At 41.4% G+C, this 17,428-nt stretch overlaps 2 protein-coding genes across 5 annotated transcripts; one reads left to right on the forward strand and one right to left on the reverse strand.

Moving 5' to 3' along the window:
* Positions 1 to 2,392: 2,392 nt before the first annotated feature.
* Positions 2,393 to 5,982, reverse strand: zgc:123321 (Protein YIPF5-like). Of its 3 annotated transcripts, none has more exons than XM_031788036.1 (6): positions 5,758 to 5,982; positions 4,077 to 4,200; positions 3,696 to 3,832; positions 3,376 to 3,521; positions 3,044 to 3,225; positions 2,393 to 2,895 (listed from the first exon to the last, which is right to left on the reverse strand). In XM_031788036.1, exons 2-6 carry the CDS (start codon positions 4,196 to 4,198, stop codon positions 2,733 to 2,735), a joined length of 750 nt encoding a protein of 249 aa, XP_031643896.1. In that variant the 5' UTR covers positions 4,199 to 4,200; positions 5,758 to 5,982; the 3' UTR covers positions 2,393 to 2,732. The 3 variants fall into 3 exon arrangements, with proteins under 3 accessions (XP_031643896.1, XP_020356928.1, XP_020356927.1); XM_020501339.2 differs by lacking the exon at positions 5,758 to 5,982 and adding an exon at positions 5,529 to 5,638; XM_020501338.2 differs by lacking the exon at positions 5,758 to 5,982 and adding an exon at positions 4,730 to 4,834.
* On the forward strand, positions 5,375 to 8,915 carry lamtor3 (late endosomal/lysosomal adaptor, MAPK and MTOR activator 3). Of its 2 annotated transcripts, none has more exons than XM_020501340.2 (7): positions 5,375 to 5,709; positions 5,996 to 6,033; positions 6,156 to 6,190; positions 6,762 to 6,820; positions 6,932 to 7,065; positions 8,423 to 8,486; positions 8,581 to 8,915. In XM_020501340.2, the coding sequence occupies exons 2-7, from the start codon at positions 6,025 to 6,027 to the stop codon at positions 8,652 to 8,654; spliced, it is 375 nt and encodes a 124-aa protein (XP_020356929.1). In that variant the 5' UTR covers positions 5,375 to 5,709; positions 5,996 to 6,024; the 3' UTR covers positions 8,655 to 8,915. The 2 variants fall into 2 exon arrangements, with proteins under 2 accessions (XP_020356929.1, XP_020356930.1); XM_020501341.2 differs by having other exon boundaries at positions 5,406 to 5,709; positions 8,563 to 8,915.
* The last annotated feature ends 8,513 nt before the right edge of the window (positions 8,916 to 17,428 follow it).

The raw sequence follows: 17,428 nt of genomic DNA on the forward strand, positions 1-17,428 counted from the left end.
TGTGTTTTTGATCATATATATGTTTTTTTCTGTTTGTTCTTTGTTATAGGGCCAAAAAGATTGGAGAAGTGGTTTACCCATACATCTCCATTTTGGATAGATTGCTCTTTCTGTTGTTGTTTGTTTAGCATGTTCCAATTTTCCCAGAAGTGGTTAGATTCTATGGATTCTTTAATTACATTGAGCTGATTTTTGATGTGCTGTTCCTTCTTATTCCATAGGTTATTTCTGTATCGTTTTAGTGATTCACCATACTGAAGGTGTAAACTCAGATTTTCTGGGTCTCTATGTTATTGGTAGGATAGGTTTCTCAATTTCTTTCTTAGGTTTTTGCATTCTTCAACAAACCATTTCTCATTGTTTTTCATTTTCTTAGGTTGTCTGCTTGACATGTTTAGATTTGCTAGGGAAGCTGAAAGGTAGAATAAACTGTTTAGGCCTTCACTATTACAGTGCAATGTTTTGTCCAGGAAGTTGTCTAAAACAGTTTGAATTTGCTGTTGCCTAATTGATTTTTTGAAGGTTTCTACCCTACTTTCCTTCCATCTGTAGCATTTCTTAATATTGTGCAGTTCCTTTGGCTTTGATGCCTCATGATTGAGTATTGCTCTGTTCAGGTAGACTGTGATTTTGCTGTGATCTGATCGGGGTGTTAGTGGGCTGACAGTGAACGCTCTGAGAGAGTCTGGGTTGAGGTCAGTAATCTACAGTCAGTAATCTACAGCCAAGGGACTTTATTTACCTTTATTTATTTTATTTGAGCTGTAGGAGTACCTACCATAGGAGTCTCCTCAAAGCCTACCATTGACAATATACTAACCCAGCTTGTGAAGGAGCTGCAGGAGTTGTGACCCATTTTTGTTGGTTGTTTTGTCATAGTTCTGTCTAGGGGGGCATCTTTGGAAGGGTATACTGTCTCCTGTAGGTGTTTGTCCCCCTGTGTGCTGAGAGTGTCAGGTTCTTGTCCAGTTCTGGCATTTAGGTAACCAAAGACTAGTACATGTCCCTGGGCCTGGAAATGGTTGATCTCCCCCTCTAGAAGCTGTCATAGTTAATGTATGGGGATTCTATTGGGGGGGATATACACTACTGTAAAAAAAAATTGGGACACTTAGAAATGTCCTTGTTTTTGAAAGAAAATCAAATTTTTTTGTCCATTAAAATAACACAAATACAGTGTAGACATTGTTCATGTTGTAAATTACTATTGTAGCTGCAAACGGCATATTTTTTTATGGAATATCTACATAGGCACACAGAGGCCCATTATCAGCAACCATCACCATCACTATGTTCCAATGGCATGTTCTTAGCTAATCCAAGTTTATCATTTTAAAAGGCTAATTGATCATTAGAAAACCATTCTGCAATTATGTTAGCACAGCTGAAAACTGTTGTTCTGATTAAAGAAGCAATAAAACTGGCCTTCTTTAGACTAGTTGAGTATCTGGAGCATCAGCATTTGTTAAAATCGCCTGTCCTCGTTTGCAACACTCACTACTGATTTCCAAACTGTGTCTGGAAGCAACTTCAGCACAAGAACTGTTCATCGGAACTTTGTGAAATGGGTTTCCATGGCTGAGCAGCTGCAAACAAGCCTAAGATCACCATGCGGAATGCCAACTGTCGGCTGGACTGGTGTAAAGCAAGCCGCCATTGAACTCTGGAGCAGTTCTCTGGAGTGATGAATCACGCTTCACCATCTGGCAGTCTGATGGACACATCTGGGTTTGGCAGATGCCAAGAGAACACTACCTGCCCAAATGGCAGTGCCAACTGTAAAGTTTGTTGGAGGAGGAATAATGGTCTGGGGCTGTTTTTCATGGTTCAGGCTAGGCCCCTTAGTTCCAGTGAAGGGAAATCTTAACGCTACAGCATACAATGTCATTCTTGATGATTCTGTGCTTTCAACTTTGTGGTAACAGTTTGGGGAAGGCCCTTTCCTGTTTCAGCATGGCAATGTCCCTGTGCACAAAGCGAGGTCCATATGGAAATGGTTTTCTCTAGATCAGTGTGGAAAAACTTGACTGGCCTGCACCAAACCCTGACCTGAACCTCATCGAACGCCTTTGGGATGAATTGATACGCTGACTGCGAGCCAGGCCTAATCGCCCAATGTCAGTGCCCAACCACACTAATGCTCTTGTGTCTGAATGGAAGCAAGTCCCAGCAGAAATGTTCCAACATCTAGTGGAAAGCCTTCCCAGAAGAGTGGAGGCTGTTATAGCAGCAAATGAGCGATCGACTACCGACTCCACATTAATGCCCATGATTTTGAAATGAGATGTTCAGCTAGCAGGTGTTCACATACATTGAGTAAAACGTACTTTTGGTTATGTAGTGTATGTTTTTTTTAAACACTGGATTACTGTAAAAAAAACACTTTTTTAGATAAGCTATTCAACTTTATTTAGTTTTTAAACATGGTCTTTGTTGGTTCCATATTTCAAATTTATGTCAGTGTTGCCTTTTGACACAATGTAACGTTTCAAATGACATTTATTGGCACATTCCAATGCACAAATGTCAACCAATCACACACCCAGATTATATTTTTCACAATGTAGAGTAACCCCCATGAAAAACCCAAGTCCCCATTTAAAAAAAGAAAGGAATTACAACTCTATATAATAATGTTATTTTCACACCCATATACAGCACTGATACCCATATGGGATACGTAGTGCCTCAGAAATGGGATCTCTGTTGACATTCAGCGACAGTAGTGGCCTTTAGAACACTGTTAGCAAGGCAAAGACTCCATAAAGCAGGGCACAGGGGTACGCTACCAACAGCTGCTGGCCCTCCATAGCCAGGGTGGAGATGAAGATCTTGGAAGCTGAGAAACTGCACCAGCCAATCACCAGCAAGGCCAGGACAGTTCCAATGATCCCTCTGGACGGAAATCAAAAGTCAGATTTTTAATAAGTTACAACAAAGGACATGACAGAAAATAAATCAAGATGAGCCAAACTTAGTTGTTTTACACAATATTATTTAGGCAACCTTTTTATTTTTTTCTGGACTGGATAGGCCTACTCACTGTAGGGAAAAGATGACTGCGAATGCAGATAGTGCCACCATGGGTAGGAGGCAGTAGCCCAGAACGCTGGCTACACAGCCATAGGACACAGTCAGGGAACTCAGCATGGTCAACAGGGTGTACATCGCCATGCAGCCGATGGCACTGATCCCATAGACATAGCCAAAGTGGGATTTGCCTGCCTACATAAAAGAGTAAATGCTTTCAGTACAGTACATGCCCATTTACATAGCTACAAATGCTTTTTATTTGAATAGTGTCTCATGATGACATGGGCTGTGAAAACGTGCAGCACACACACACGGACATGAGCTGCTCCGGAGGTTCCTCACCATAAGTAAAGTGGCACCCAGAGCGATACAGAACAGAATAGGGCCCGTCAGGTCGGTCTCATTCATGATGCTGCCATCTGCTGGCATCATAGGGTTCAGCACTGTCAACGTCTTCTGCCATATGTGTTCAAAATTAATGCCAAGCTCTGCACAAATACAAAACAGAGGAATAAAAAAGTGTATATGAAGACTCATATACACTTTCACATTGAAATATGTTACTTATTTAATTTGAGTTCTGTTAAAGATTTCATCTGGAGATAAAACAATGTGTTGAATAGACCAGCAGTTTAGAGCAGTACTAGTGACTCAGGTCTTACCCTCCAGCAACGGAGGCTCCTCTTCAAATGATCTGTCTGTTCCAGCTGTGTATAGATATGTCCCAGCAGGCTTTGAAGGCTGGAAGGTCTGGCCCGTAGAGGGGGTGAACACACCAGGCATGGACACATCTATGCCACTAAGAAACAAAACTGGCTTACTGGCTAAATGTATCTACTTTCCTTTCAAAAAAGTAGGGGAAGATGTGAGGGATGTGCCCCCATTGTACATCTCCCTTTCTATCATGACATAATGTAATTGACCTTCAGAGAACAAAATGATATATTATGAGTTAGACTTACTGACACATTCAAATCTTCCCAATCCCAGTTCAAAAGTTGAATGAAGAGTTTAGGAATGCAGCGTTTACCCCATATACTTACTCATCCTCATACTCTGGGTTATGGTCATAGCCATCGCCATAGTCGTAGGCCACCTGTCCCTGGTCATCGATGTAATACCCTGACTGGTAGAAGTCCTGTTCAAATTGCTGAAAGTCCCCCATTGCTATAGAGTAGGCAGAGATGATTAAGATAAAGATCATGACTGTAACAATAGAATGAAGTAAAGGGCTAGCCTTTTGAGGAGTGGTGCTCATTTTGAGTTTCACATATCACAAAACTAGTTGTCAACCAAATCACCATTATATAAACTACAAATTATAATACAAATAGCGATGGCACTTTATCCTTTGGTCAACAGCATACTCACATTACAGCAGAAAATCAAGCCAGATATCCTTAAGATTTCCCTCAAACTGCTAAGGCAAGATCATATTTTGTAACTGGGATTGCTTATCTCAATAGAATGAGGTCTCATCAGCACATACTTGATTGGATCTGGAGGCCTGAACTAGCCCATTGAAAGTCTGTTTACAGTCACAGCACCAGTGGCCTAGTAGCAATACTAAATAGACATGCATAAGAAACAGCCAACAGAAATATGCATGCCTGTGAAATCAACCAGAGTCTATTCACTTCATTAAAGTACAATCACACCCCACACAGAGCCTTATCGCTAAATTCAGATTTCAAACCTTGAGGTAAATTCTCAGCAAGACCTCTTATTGTGTCGTCAAGGGAGAGTTTGGGAAGAAAAGTTGACGCCTATGTGGGGATGTACTATAAATAGTTTACTATATTTAAACAGGGGGAATGAGAAGCAGACTAAGTAGCCCACTTTCTATTTAATTTATTTCTTAATTGCTCTCTTTTTTTCTTTTTCATTCAGCTAGGTTTGGTAATAGGTATAATGCACATTACATCCATTCGCAGAAATGCAATGGTTTTGGATACTCGGTGCTACAGAACAGAATTAACCATTTCCACTGTTGACAGAACTCTTATTTTGAAACATTTTCGAACAGAGTAACCCGAATGTTGCTGGCCTAACATGGGTCAAGTCAAAGATGATCTATTATATTGACAAGATAGTTTTAAGTGACCGCTCTAACAATGGCAATACATGTCCTCAAAGATGGAGGAGTCAATGCTATCCGGAATCCTTGGGACGTCCCTACCCCATTGAAGTTTACATTTAAAATAGTTAAGGTTATGGTTAAGGTTTGGGTAGGGGTTAAGGTTAGGTTTAGAGTAGGGACGTCCCAAGGGTCGCAGATGGCACAGACTTGACCAAGATGGAAGGCAGGCAGCGAGATCAGGTGGGACCATTCTAACCAATTAGAGGGCAGATACCCGTGTTCACCACATGCACAACAAAGTTTTTTTTAATTTTTTTTATCAAATATGCCGGAATTCAATTTGCATCCACTTGTATTAGTACATTTGTAAGAGCCTAAATATTACGAAACGTATATTCGATCAAATAAGCCTTACGTAATTCGGCCCTCTCTCATAGACCATACAAAAAGAGCTTATCGCACGCAGTAAGAATTTGGGCTGAGTAAATCCTTTCGCTTCTTCCTAGATGAACAAGTCAGTCATGTGATTTCCTTGTGCTCAAGCGGAGTCAGAAAAGCATCGAAGATTTTGTTTCAAGTAAAAATAATACAATAAGGTAACTAATACAGTGCATTTTAAAAGTATTCGATAAATATTGTCATACCTTGTAGCTAGTGAAAATTACATTTAGTAAGTAGATACATATTGAAAACAACCAAGTTCAGTTAGCTAACATTACGTAACCTTCCTAAACCCAGTAACGTTATCAGCTGGTTATAGCGTACTGTAGCTAGCTAACGTTAGCTGTCAACAAGTCAGGGGAAGCTTGGGAGAGCACCAAGACCTGCTGATATTCTTTAGCTTTACAGACACCCTTGCCATAATTCAGTTCTCTATTTTAGTAATTGACGGTATAAAAGAAATTTCCACCATGGCTGATGTAAGTATCAATTCTTTGAGCACAATCACTAATTAGCTATATCCATCTAGCCAGATGAAACTATAGCTAGCTACACTCGTAGCAAATGGCTTTGGTCTAACACATTGATACATTTGTTGCAGGACTTGAAGAGATACTTGTACAAACAGCTACCAAGGTATGTTGGTTGTATGATTATGGTGTGTTTACTGTGATGCTTCTGTTGCTGAAACCTAGTGAGTTAATTTGACTTAACGAATTATGTCACGTGTAGCAGAGTAAACTCCACAGTGAAGGATGTTTCTCAACTCCACCAACCCAGTGGAGCAGACTAGGCTTTGTGCAATTCAGCTCCAACTACATTGATTTGCCCAAGGCCAATACTTAAATAATGAAATGCTTACCTTGTATTTTTGTTTGTCCTCTGTTGCCTCTTTCTTTGAAATCCATATTTTTCAAGAAACGTTGATTAAATACAGCCACCGACTTTGCAAATGCACATGTGCCAACAAGGAAACAGTTGGTGGTTGTAATTTTTTTTAAAGTATGGAGGACAAACATAGGTACAAGGTAAGTGTTTCATAATTTACATTTTAAGTATTGCGCTTGGGTGACTCAATGTAGTCTGAGCTGAATTCCATAAAGCCTAGTCTCTGCTCCACTCCGTTGGAGTTCAGAAATGTCCCTCACCATGGACTGGTGTTAAGTCGGCTATGTCAAATGCTGCTCTTTTTCTCCTTATCCACCAGTGTTGAGGGTCTTCATGCAATTGTAGTGACAGACAGGGATGGTGTCCCAGTTATCAAAGGTAGGTCTCCCTCTCAACTGTGTTCTGTTCTAAAAACTAGAATTTAGTTGACCTCTTCTCATCCATGTTCCAATGTGTTGTGCTCAATGTACCTGATATTTTATCCTTCAGTGGCAAATGATAACGCACCAGAATATGCGCTACGGCCAGGCTTCCTCTCCACCTTTGCATTGGCCACCGACCAGGGCAGTAAGCTAGGGCTCTCCAAAAACAAGAGCATCATCTGCTACTATAACACATACCAGGTAAGTTAAATCTAGAACTAACAATTGACATTGTTGCCTGGGGCGACTTGGTGATTAGTTGAGTCAGGTGTTAGTGCTGGGCTAGAATGAGTGTGCATTCCCTGGGGCTCTCCGGGAATGGCTTGAGAAACACTGACCTACAGTGCATTTGGAAAGTATTCAGACCCCTTGACTTTTTCCACATTTTACGTTACAGCCTTACTCTAATGGATTAAATTGTGTTTTCCCCTCAATCTACACATCTAATGACAAAGCAAAAACAGGTTTAGACATTTTTGTAAATGTATTAAAAATAATAGCGAATATCACATTTACATAAGCATTCAGACCCTTTACTCAATACTTTGTTGAAGCACCTTTGGCAGCGTTTACATCCTCACGTCTTCTTGGGTATGATGCTGCAAGCTTGGCACACCTGTATTTGGTGTTTTTTCACCCCATTCTTCTCTAGATTCTCAAGCTCTGTCAGGTTAGATGGCGAGCATCCCATCAAGGATCTCTGTATTCAGCTTTCCCTCGATCCTGACTCATCTCCCAGTCCCTGCCACTGAAAAACATCCCCACAGCTTGATGCTGCCACCACCATGCTTCACCGTAGGGATGGTGCCAGATTTCCTCCAGATGTGATGCTCTGCATTTAGGCCGAAGAGTTCAATCTTGGTTTCATCAGACCAGAGAATCTTGTTTCTCATGGTCTGAGTCCTTTAGGTGCCTTTTGGCAAACTCCAAGCGGACTGTCGTATGCTTTTTACTGAGGGGCTTCTGTCTGGCCACTCTACTATAAAGGCCTGATTGTTAGAGTGCTGCAGAGATCGTTGTCCTTCTGGAAGGTTCTCCCATCTCCACAGAGGAGCTCTGGCAGTGACCATCAGGTTCTTTGCCACCCCTCTGTCAAGGCCCTTCTCCCCCAATCGCTCAGTTTGGCCAGGTCTAGGAAGAGTCTGGATGGCTCAACTACTTCCATTTAAAAATGATGGGGGCTACTGTTCTTGGGGACCTTCAATGCTTGGTTTTTGCTCTGACATGCACTGTCAACTGTGGGACCTTCTATAGCCAGGTGTGCCTTTCCCAAATCACGTCCAATCAATTGAATTTACCACAGGTGGGCTCCAAACAAGTTGTAGAAACAGCTTAAGGATGATCAATGGAAACAGGATGCACCGGAGCTCAATTTTGAATCTCAAAGGGTCTGAATACTTATGTAAATAAGGTATTTCTGTTTTTTTTATTTAATAAAACTGGTTTTCACTGTCATTATGGGGTATATTTAATCAATTTTTTGTAACAAAATGTGGAAAGTTGGAATATTTTCCAAATGTGAGGTTGTGCCTTGTTTGCTTGCCTCTCCTTTTGCCAGATTGTGCAGTTTAACCGGCTGCCGTTGGTGATCAGTTTCATCGCAAGCAGCACTGCTAACACAGGTAAGATAAAGATCTCCCCTTATCTCCTCTGCATGAATGAGGATTAAAAGTATAGAATTCTGAAGGGTTATTCAAGCTTAACTGATGTTTATAGGTTTGATCATCAATCTGGAGAAGGAGCTCGTACCGCTAATCGAAGAGCTACGGCAGGTAGTGGAGGTTGCTTAGGAGTGTCACCTTGACGACAAACGGACTGTTCTATGACAGAATCACAAGTTTCCTTTTTCATGATCACTCATGTACATGCACCCTCACACAAGGATGGCTCTGTTGCAGAAAGACTGATACATGTTTGATAGTGTCTTGATGCTGTATTCTTTGTCCTTCATGTTCTAATACTTTAATGTTACCCCTTCCTTGCTTGTTTTGTAATTAATCTGACTCATGTAGACATTTTCTTAAAATAAATATTAACAGAAGTCACCCTCATACTGTGTTATCTTGCGTAAAATTAAGATCAAGTGAATGTCAACCAGTGACAGCTATCGGTCAATTTAGAAAAAGGAATTCCTGGAGGAACTGAAGTATCACAAAAGAGAAATATATCCACAACAGGCCAGGGCAAAGGCCGGGCCGTATGCGGACCGCGACTTGGTTCAATACGGAATCATGCGCAGGTCAAAGAATTTGCAATAGTAAAGTTTTGAAAAATTAAAAGCCCAATGAATACTCTCCATTGTAAGGATTTAACTCCCACCGCTTGTGGGATATTTATTTTGAAGGCAATTATAACAACTGCACGAGTGGCTGACACACGTCAGTTACACGTCGTAGCAAGCTAGAAATTGCGCAAAAATGACATTTTCAATTAAAGGTAAAGTAGACGATGAAGGGTTTTCCAGCAAGTGTGGACATCGAAATATTGATTTGAGGTATCCGGGAAAGCTGTGTGCAAAGTGGGCGTCGCTGTCTCGAAGGACTACAACTTACCTGACACTTCCAGACCAAGCATGCAGAGAAATATAGGAATGTCTTCTGAGCGGAGTGCAAGTGCATCGAAGGAGTTGCTTTCTCAGTTGCAAAAGCAGTAAGGACTTTTCACAAAATCGCATTCAGCAAACGACGGAATTGTCCAACAAAATAGCTAAACGAAGCAAGCCATTCGCTGAGGGCGAATTCTTTAAAGAATGTTTAATTGACTCTGCATCAATACTTTGCCTCGACAAGAAAGAGCTGTTTGAAAATGTTTACCCGTCAAGACGAACAGTGACACAGTGTGTTGAGGACATCGCAGAGAATATGGAACAACTGACAGACGAGGTAAATTATTTCTCCTTGTCCCTGGATGAGAGCAGTGATGCACATGACGCGGCGCAGTTGTTGATATTCTTACGAGGCATAAACCCAGACTTTGACAGTACGGAGGAGCTTGCTTCAGTGCAGTCAATGAAGAGCACAACCACAGGGAAATATTTATTGGAGGAGGTTAATAAGTGTGGCAAAGCTGGGACTGAGTTTTGAAAAGTTATCCAGTGTGGCCATTGTGCCCAAACTTGACAGAAAAAAACGTTGGTCTTTTTTAAAAGGATACAAGATCAAGTAGCTGAGCAGAACCCAGATCAGAACATTATTTTCCTGAATTGCGTTATTCATCAGGAGGTGCTCTATAAATGTGTACTGAAAATGAGTCATGTTGTGGATGGTCACTGAATGGGTAAACTTCATAAGAGCAAAATGTTTAAACTACAGGCAGTTTCTCACTGTTGGAAGAGACAGTCGGGTCATGCAGATAGATCTCCCCTACCACACAAACTTCAGATGCCTGAGCTCGGGGAAGATGCTTAAGAGTGTGGGACCTGAAGTCGCCCACAGGGGCGGCAGCGTAGCCTAGTGGTTAGAGCATTGGACTAGTAACCGGAAGGTTGCGAGTTCAAACCCCCGAGCTGACAAGGTACAAATCTGTCGTTCTGCCCCTGAACAGGCAGTTAACCCACTGTTCCCAGGCCGTCATTGAAAATAAGAATGTGTTCTTAACTAACTTGCCTGGTCAAATAAAGGTAAAAAAAAAAAATCATCTCTTACTGACTCTCAGCAATCCTGCGCATACCGACGTCAAACTATACCTGACCACTGCTCTAGTGAATACACATCAGAGACCTCACACCGATTGAGTAGTTTAAATGTAATGTTGATCTCTCATGTTTGTGCATACCTGCATACCTTTTGTGCAAGAGTTCTGTCCCTGGTGCTGAATGCACAGTGTACTTTTCCCTCCATGTAGTTCGTAGCATTTTTAATCATGAAAATACCTACCAAAAGGAGAACATGTATGTGGTTTATTTCTGTGCATATTAAAAAAGTAAAATATGTAGTATATCTGCATGTGATTTATAGTAGATATCTGTCATACACATGATGTATAATCCTGTAACATGATTCTGGCCTGCGATGGAAAAAATATATTCTAATGTGTCCCTCCATGGAAAATAATTGCCCAGGCCTGATTTACAACATTGTCATTGTGCATGTTCTGGAAATTGCATGCTAAAAATGGATATTGTTTAGATGTTCAGAGCCCACTTGTATTTTGTCTTAGGTTACCAGCCAGTCATCTAATCTATGTGGAGCAGAGAGGATCTCTGTGGCTAACAGAAGTGACAAGCTACCAGTCTTGAGATTAAGAACTTTTATTTCATTGTGGAAATATGCCTATTTTGGTTGTTCACATCTGTCACAGCTACTTCTCTTCTCTCATCCACTTCATGTTGTCATCTTCCTTTTATCTGTGACTGAAAAAGATAAACATTCATTTGTTAGGCTATTTTGCTCTGATTCTACCCCCATTAGTTAAGCATTTGGACAAAGAGGTAGCCAGTTCAAGCTTTGTTTCTGTTGAATACATTCTAATGGTGGAATATGGGCTCATCAATTTCCATCTTGTTATCGTGATCCATTCGTCCACCTCCACACCACTCTTGGTACACAAAATAAAATACATAAAATGTCCTCTTGGGAAACACCACACAGACAGAATGATGATTATTGCACATTTTAAAATCATTCAACTTAAATAATACAACAGCTACAAAAAGAGACCCAGCAAGAAGAGAAAGTAGCTGCCATATTTCCATACAAAAAAAAGCTTTAGTTTGTGCAAATTTGTTTACATCCCATTTAGTGAGGATTTCTCCTTCGCCTAGATAATCCATCCACCTGACGGGTGGCATATCAAGAAGCTGATTAAACAGTATGATCATTACACAGGTGTACCTTGTGCTGGGGGCAACAAAAATGTGACAGTGCCACAGATGTCGTTTTGAGGGAGTGTGCAGTTGGCATGCTGACTGCAAGAATGTCCACCAGAGCTGTTGCCAGAGAATTGAATGTTCATTTCTCTACCATAAGCCGCCTCCGTCATTTTCGATAATTTGGCTGTACGTCCAACTGGCCTCAACCGCAGAACTTATGTAACCACACCAGCCCAGAACCTCCACATCTGGCTTCTTCACCTGCGGGATTGTCTGAGACCAGCCACCCGGACAGCTGATTAAACTGTGGGTTTGCACAACTGAAGTATTTCTACAAAAACTGTCAAACTGTCTCATGGAAGCTCATCTCCATGCTCAACTTCTTACAACCATTGAAGAGGGGTGGAACAACATTCCACAGGCCACAATCAACAGCCTGATCAACTCTATGCGAAGGAGATGTATCGCGCTATATGAGGCAAATTGTTATCACACTAGTTACTGACTGGTTTTCTGATCCACACCCCTATCTTTTTTTTAAAGATATGTGACCAACAGATGCATATGTGTTCCCAGTCATGTGAAATCCATAGATTAGGGCCTAATTAATTTATTTAAATTGACTGATTTCCTTATATGAACTGTAAGTCTTTGAATGCATGTTGTGTTTATACAAACACAACATGTAAAGTGTTGGTCCCATGTTTCTTGAGCTGAAATAAAGGATCCTAGAAATGTTCCATACGCACAAAAAGCTTATTTCCCTAAATTTTTGGCACAAATTTGTTTACATGCCTGTTAGTGAGCATTTCTCCTTTGCCAAGATAATCCATCCACCTCCCACGTGTGTCATATTAAGAAGCAGCATGATCAGGTGCACCTTGTGCTGTGGACAAGAAAAGGCCACTCTAAAATGTGCAGTTTTGTCACACAACACAATGCCATAGATATCTCAAGTTTTGAGGGAGCGTGCAATTGGCATGCTGATTGCAGGAATGTCCACCAGAGCTGTCGCCAGAGAATTGAATTTTCATTTCTCTATCATACACCACCTCTAACTTTGCTTTAGATAATTTTGCAGTATGTTCAACCGCCCTCACAACCGCAGATGACATCCAGCTTCTTCACATGCTTCTTCACATCAGACCAGACTGATGAAATTGCGGAGTATTTATTTCTGAAATTAAAACCCTTTTGTGGGGAAAACCGTATTCTGATTGGCAGGGCATGGCTCCCAAGTGGATGGTGTTTCAAAGTGTTGGAAAATTACGATTATCTGCCTAGTCGTGAAATCCATGGATTTCCTTATATGATCATTAACTCAGTAAAATCATTGAAATTGTTGCATTTTGCATTTATATTTTTATTCTATACATTTTTAGTCTATACAGTATATACTATCCAAGCAGATAGTAGATCTGATTTCAATGTATACATAGTTCTGATGACTGTTGAAATTAGCTTGATGTAACAACCTGCTCACAGTCAGTTTGACAATAAATTTAATTTGAAGTTTTATCCTAATTTCAATGTTCACAACGCTGGTTGATTACTTTTTTCAAATCTCATGTATTTTCCACATTGATTCCACGTTGCTGACAAATTGCAACAACATTGATTCAACCAGTGTGTGCCCAGTGGGTTACTAATTTCACACTTTAATAAACAACGCCTCTACCATAATAGGTACAACATAATTGAATTTAGTGAGAAATTGAATATTTATTTTTTTACCTTTATTCAAAGGGGCAATCTGGTATTCAAACAACAATAAATAAGCCACTCCACAACCTTTTTTTTGGTAAACACCGGAGGGATGGGGCTAGCTAACTACCTTTAGCGTCTATGAATGAAGGTTTCTTCTGGATGGGGGAGTTTTGTTAAAACCTCTTTGGGCTGCAATCCTGTTAACGGGATGATATGACAACAGCCAGTGAAAGTGTAGGGCACCTAATTCAAAACAGAAATCTCATAATTAAAATTCCTCAAACATACATGTATCCTATACAGTTTAAAGGTAATCTTGTTGTTAATCCCACCACAGTGTCCGATTTCAAATAGGCTTTATGGCGAAAGCACCATAAACGATTGTTAGGTCACCACCAAACTACAGTAAAAACAGCCATTTTCCCAGCCAAAGAGAGGAGTCAAAAATAGAGATCATTTTCAAAAAACAAAAGGTTAAATTAATACACACCTTTATAGGGTTAGTGTTCCCACACAGCCATATCTCCATGTTACAGTGCTTTTTTACTGAAAACAGACGGAAGACAGGCGTCCACCTGTGCTAATTTGCTATCTAGTGTGTAAGCATAACCTGGAAGTGTAGCGAAAGTAGTTTCACAGATTGTGTTACCAAAAGCTGTGTGGATCTGTGCTAAACTGCTACAGTAAGTGTATTTTTTTCTATTTGAAGGATTCTTAATTTTTTATTTAACCTTTATTTAACTAGGCAAGTCAGCCTAGTCGGCCTACCAAAAGGCAAAAGACCTCCTGCGGGGACAGAGGCTGGGATTAAAAAATAAATTAAAAACAAAGAAAAACATAAATATAGGACAAAACACACATCATGACAAGAGACAACACTACATAAAAGAGAGACCGAAGACAACAATTTAGCAAGGCAGCAACACATGACAACACAGCATGGTAGCAACACAACATGGTACAAACATTATTGGGCACAGAGAACAGCACAAAGGGCAAGAAGGTAGAGACAACACTACACCACACAAAACAGCCACAACTGTCAGTAAGAGTGTCCATGATTGAGTCTTTGAATGAAGAGATTGAGATAAAACTGTCCAGTTTGAGTGCTTGTTGCAGCTCGTTCCAGTCTCTAGCTGCAGCGAACTGAAAAGAGGAGCGACCCAGGGATGTGTGTGCTTTGGGGACCTTTAACAGAATGTGACTGGCAGAATGGGTGTTATATGTGGAGGATGAGGGCTGCAGTAGATATCTCAAATAGGGGGGAGTGAGGCCTAAGAGGGTTTTATAAATACAGTGCCTTGCGAAAGTATTCGGCCCCCTTGAACTTTGCGACCTTTTGCCACATTTCAGGCTTCAAACATATAGATATAAAACTGTATTTTTTCGTGAAGAATCAACAACAAGTGGGACACAATCATGAAGTGGAACGACATTTATTGGATATTTCAAACTTTTTTAACAAATCAAAAACTGAAAAATTGGGCGTGCAAAATTATTCAGCCCCTTTACTTCCAGTGCAGCAAACTCTCTCCAGAAGTTCAGTGAGGATCTCTGAATGATCCAATGTTGACCTAAATGACTAATGATGATAAATACAATCCACCTGTGTGTAATCAAGTCTCCGTATAAATGCACCTGCACTGTGATAGTCTCAGAGGTCCGTTAAAAGCGCAGAGAGCATCATGAAGAACAAGGAACACACCAGGCAGGTCCGAGATACTGCAAGATCACGGTCGAACCAGGGGCTGAACCGTTTATAATTAGCATTTTCTTTATGGGGGCGTGTTTGTTAAAAGTACCACTGAAAATATTAAAAAAAGAAGGTCCAAGTGTCTTCGACAGGGGATCAAGCTGATTCTATACCATAATTGGTAATAATCTGAGAAAGATTATTGGGCCGACCAACCAGTGCTCCCGCACATTGGCTAACCGGGCTATCTGCATATTCAGACTTGGTGTAAGGGGCCAGGAGAGAGCTTAGGGCAGGTAGGGTACAGGCCGGTGCTGATGGAGGACGATAGCACCCAGCAACAGTCAACAAAGAGCTATTTGAATGTTTGATACTTAAAACCAGCAAATCAAATTGTTTGGGGACAGTCTTGGTGGAGACAACCAAGCACAGAAGGTGATCCTTGGTGAAGATTGCCACTCCCCCACCTTTGGAAGATCATTCTTGCTGAAAAAGGTTAAAACCAGAAAGGTTAACATCAGTGTTCAAAACGCTCTTCCTTAACCACGTCTCAGTAGTGACCACACATCTGGATTGGAGCTCTGAACCCACACTTTCAATTGATCCATTTTAGGTAATACGCTTCTAGTGTTAACGTGCAGAAAACCCAGGCTTTTACGGGAGCAGAAATCTTTGAAGCAGATATCAGAGCACAAGTTAGAATTGGGGCTAGCAACAGTAGATGGGCCAGGGTGTACGTGCACATTTCCAGATATCATCAACAGTAATACAATCAAGGCACGGCATAGTACAGGGAGAGCTTTGCAGTGCTGATTTATGACATCTGAATGTGCATCAGATGACAACAAGATCATATTGTACAGCAATTTCATCAAATCAAATTTTATTTGTCACATACATGGTTAGCATGTTAATGCAATTGTAGCAAAATGCTTGTGCTTTTGTTCTGACCATACAGTAATATCTAACAAGTAATCTAACAATTTCACAACAACTACCTTATACACACACAAGTGTAAAGGAATGAATAAGAATATGTACATACAAATATATGAATGAGCGATGGCCGAACGGCATAGGCAAGTTGCAGTAGATGGTAGAGTACAGTATTTACATATGAGATGAGTAGTGTAGGGTATGTAAGCATTATACTGTATAAAGTGGCATAGTTTAAAGTGACTAGTGATACATTAATTACATCCAATTTTTTATTATTAAAGTGGCTAGAGATTGAGTCAGTATGTTGGCAGCAGCCACTCAATGTTACTGATGGCTGTTTGATGGCCTTGAGACTGAAAAACAGCTTCTGTCTCGCGGTCCCAGCTTTGATGCACCTGTATTGATCTCGTCTTCTGGATGATAGCGGGGTGAACAGGCAGTGGCTCGGGTGGTTGTTGTCATTAATTATCTTTTTGGCCTTCCTGTGACATTGGGTGGTTTAGGTGTCCTGGAGAGCAGGTAGTTTGCCCCCGGTGATGCGTTGTGCAGACCTCACTTCCCTCGAGAGGTTTACGGTTGTGGGCGGAGCAGTTACCGTACCAGGCGGTGATGCAGCCTGACAGGATGCTCTCAATTGTGCATCTGTAAAAGTTTGTGAGTGATTTTGGTGACAAGTCAAATTTCTTCAGCCTCCTGAGGTTGAAGAAGCGCTGTTGCTCCTTCTTCACCACGCTGTCTGTGTGGGTGGACCATTTCAGTTTGTCCGTGATGTGTATGCCGAGGAACTTAAAACTTTCCACCTTCTACACTACTGTCCCGTCGATGTGGATGGGGGGGGGGGGGATGCTCCCTCTGCTGATTCCTGAAGTCCACGATCATCTCCTTTGTTTTGTTGAGTGTGAGGTTATTTTCCTGACACCACACTCCGAGGGCCCTCACCTCCTCCCTGTAGGCCGTCTCGTCGTTGTTGGTAATCAAGCCTACCACTGTAGTGTTGTCTGCAAACTTGATTGAGTTGGAGGCATGCATGGCCACGCAGTCATGGGTGAACAGGAGTACAGGAGAGGGCTGAGAACGCACCCTTGTGGGGCCACAGTGTTGAGGATCAGCGGGGTGGAGCTGTTGTTTCCTACCCTCACCACCTGGGGGCGGCCCGTCAGGAAGTCCAGGACCCAGTTGCACAGGGCGGGGTCGAGACCCAGGGTGTCGACCTTAATGATGAGTTTGGAGGGTACTATGGTGTTAAATGCTGAGCTGTAGTCGATGAACAGCATTCTTACATAGGTATTCCTCTTGTCCAGATGGGTTAGGGCAGTGTGCAGTGTGATTGCATCGTCTGTGGACCTATTGGGGCGGTAAGCAAATTGGAGTGGGACTAGGGTGTCAGGTAGGGTGGAGGTGATATGATGTTTGAC

This window comes from Oncorhynchus kisutch, linkage group LG14, assembly GCF_002021735.2.
Source record: "Oncorhynchus kisutch isolate 150728-3 linkage group LG14, Okis_V2, whole genome shotgun sequence".
NCBI lineage: Eukaryota > Metazoa > Chordata > Actinopteri > Salmoniformes > Salmonidae > Oncorhynchus > Oncorhynchus kisutch.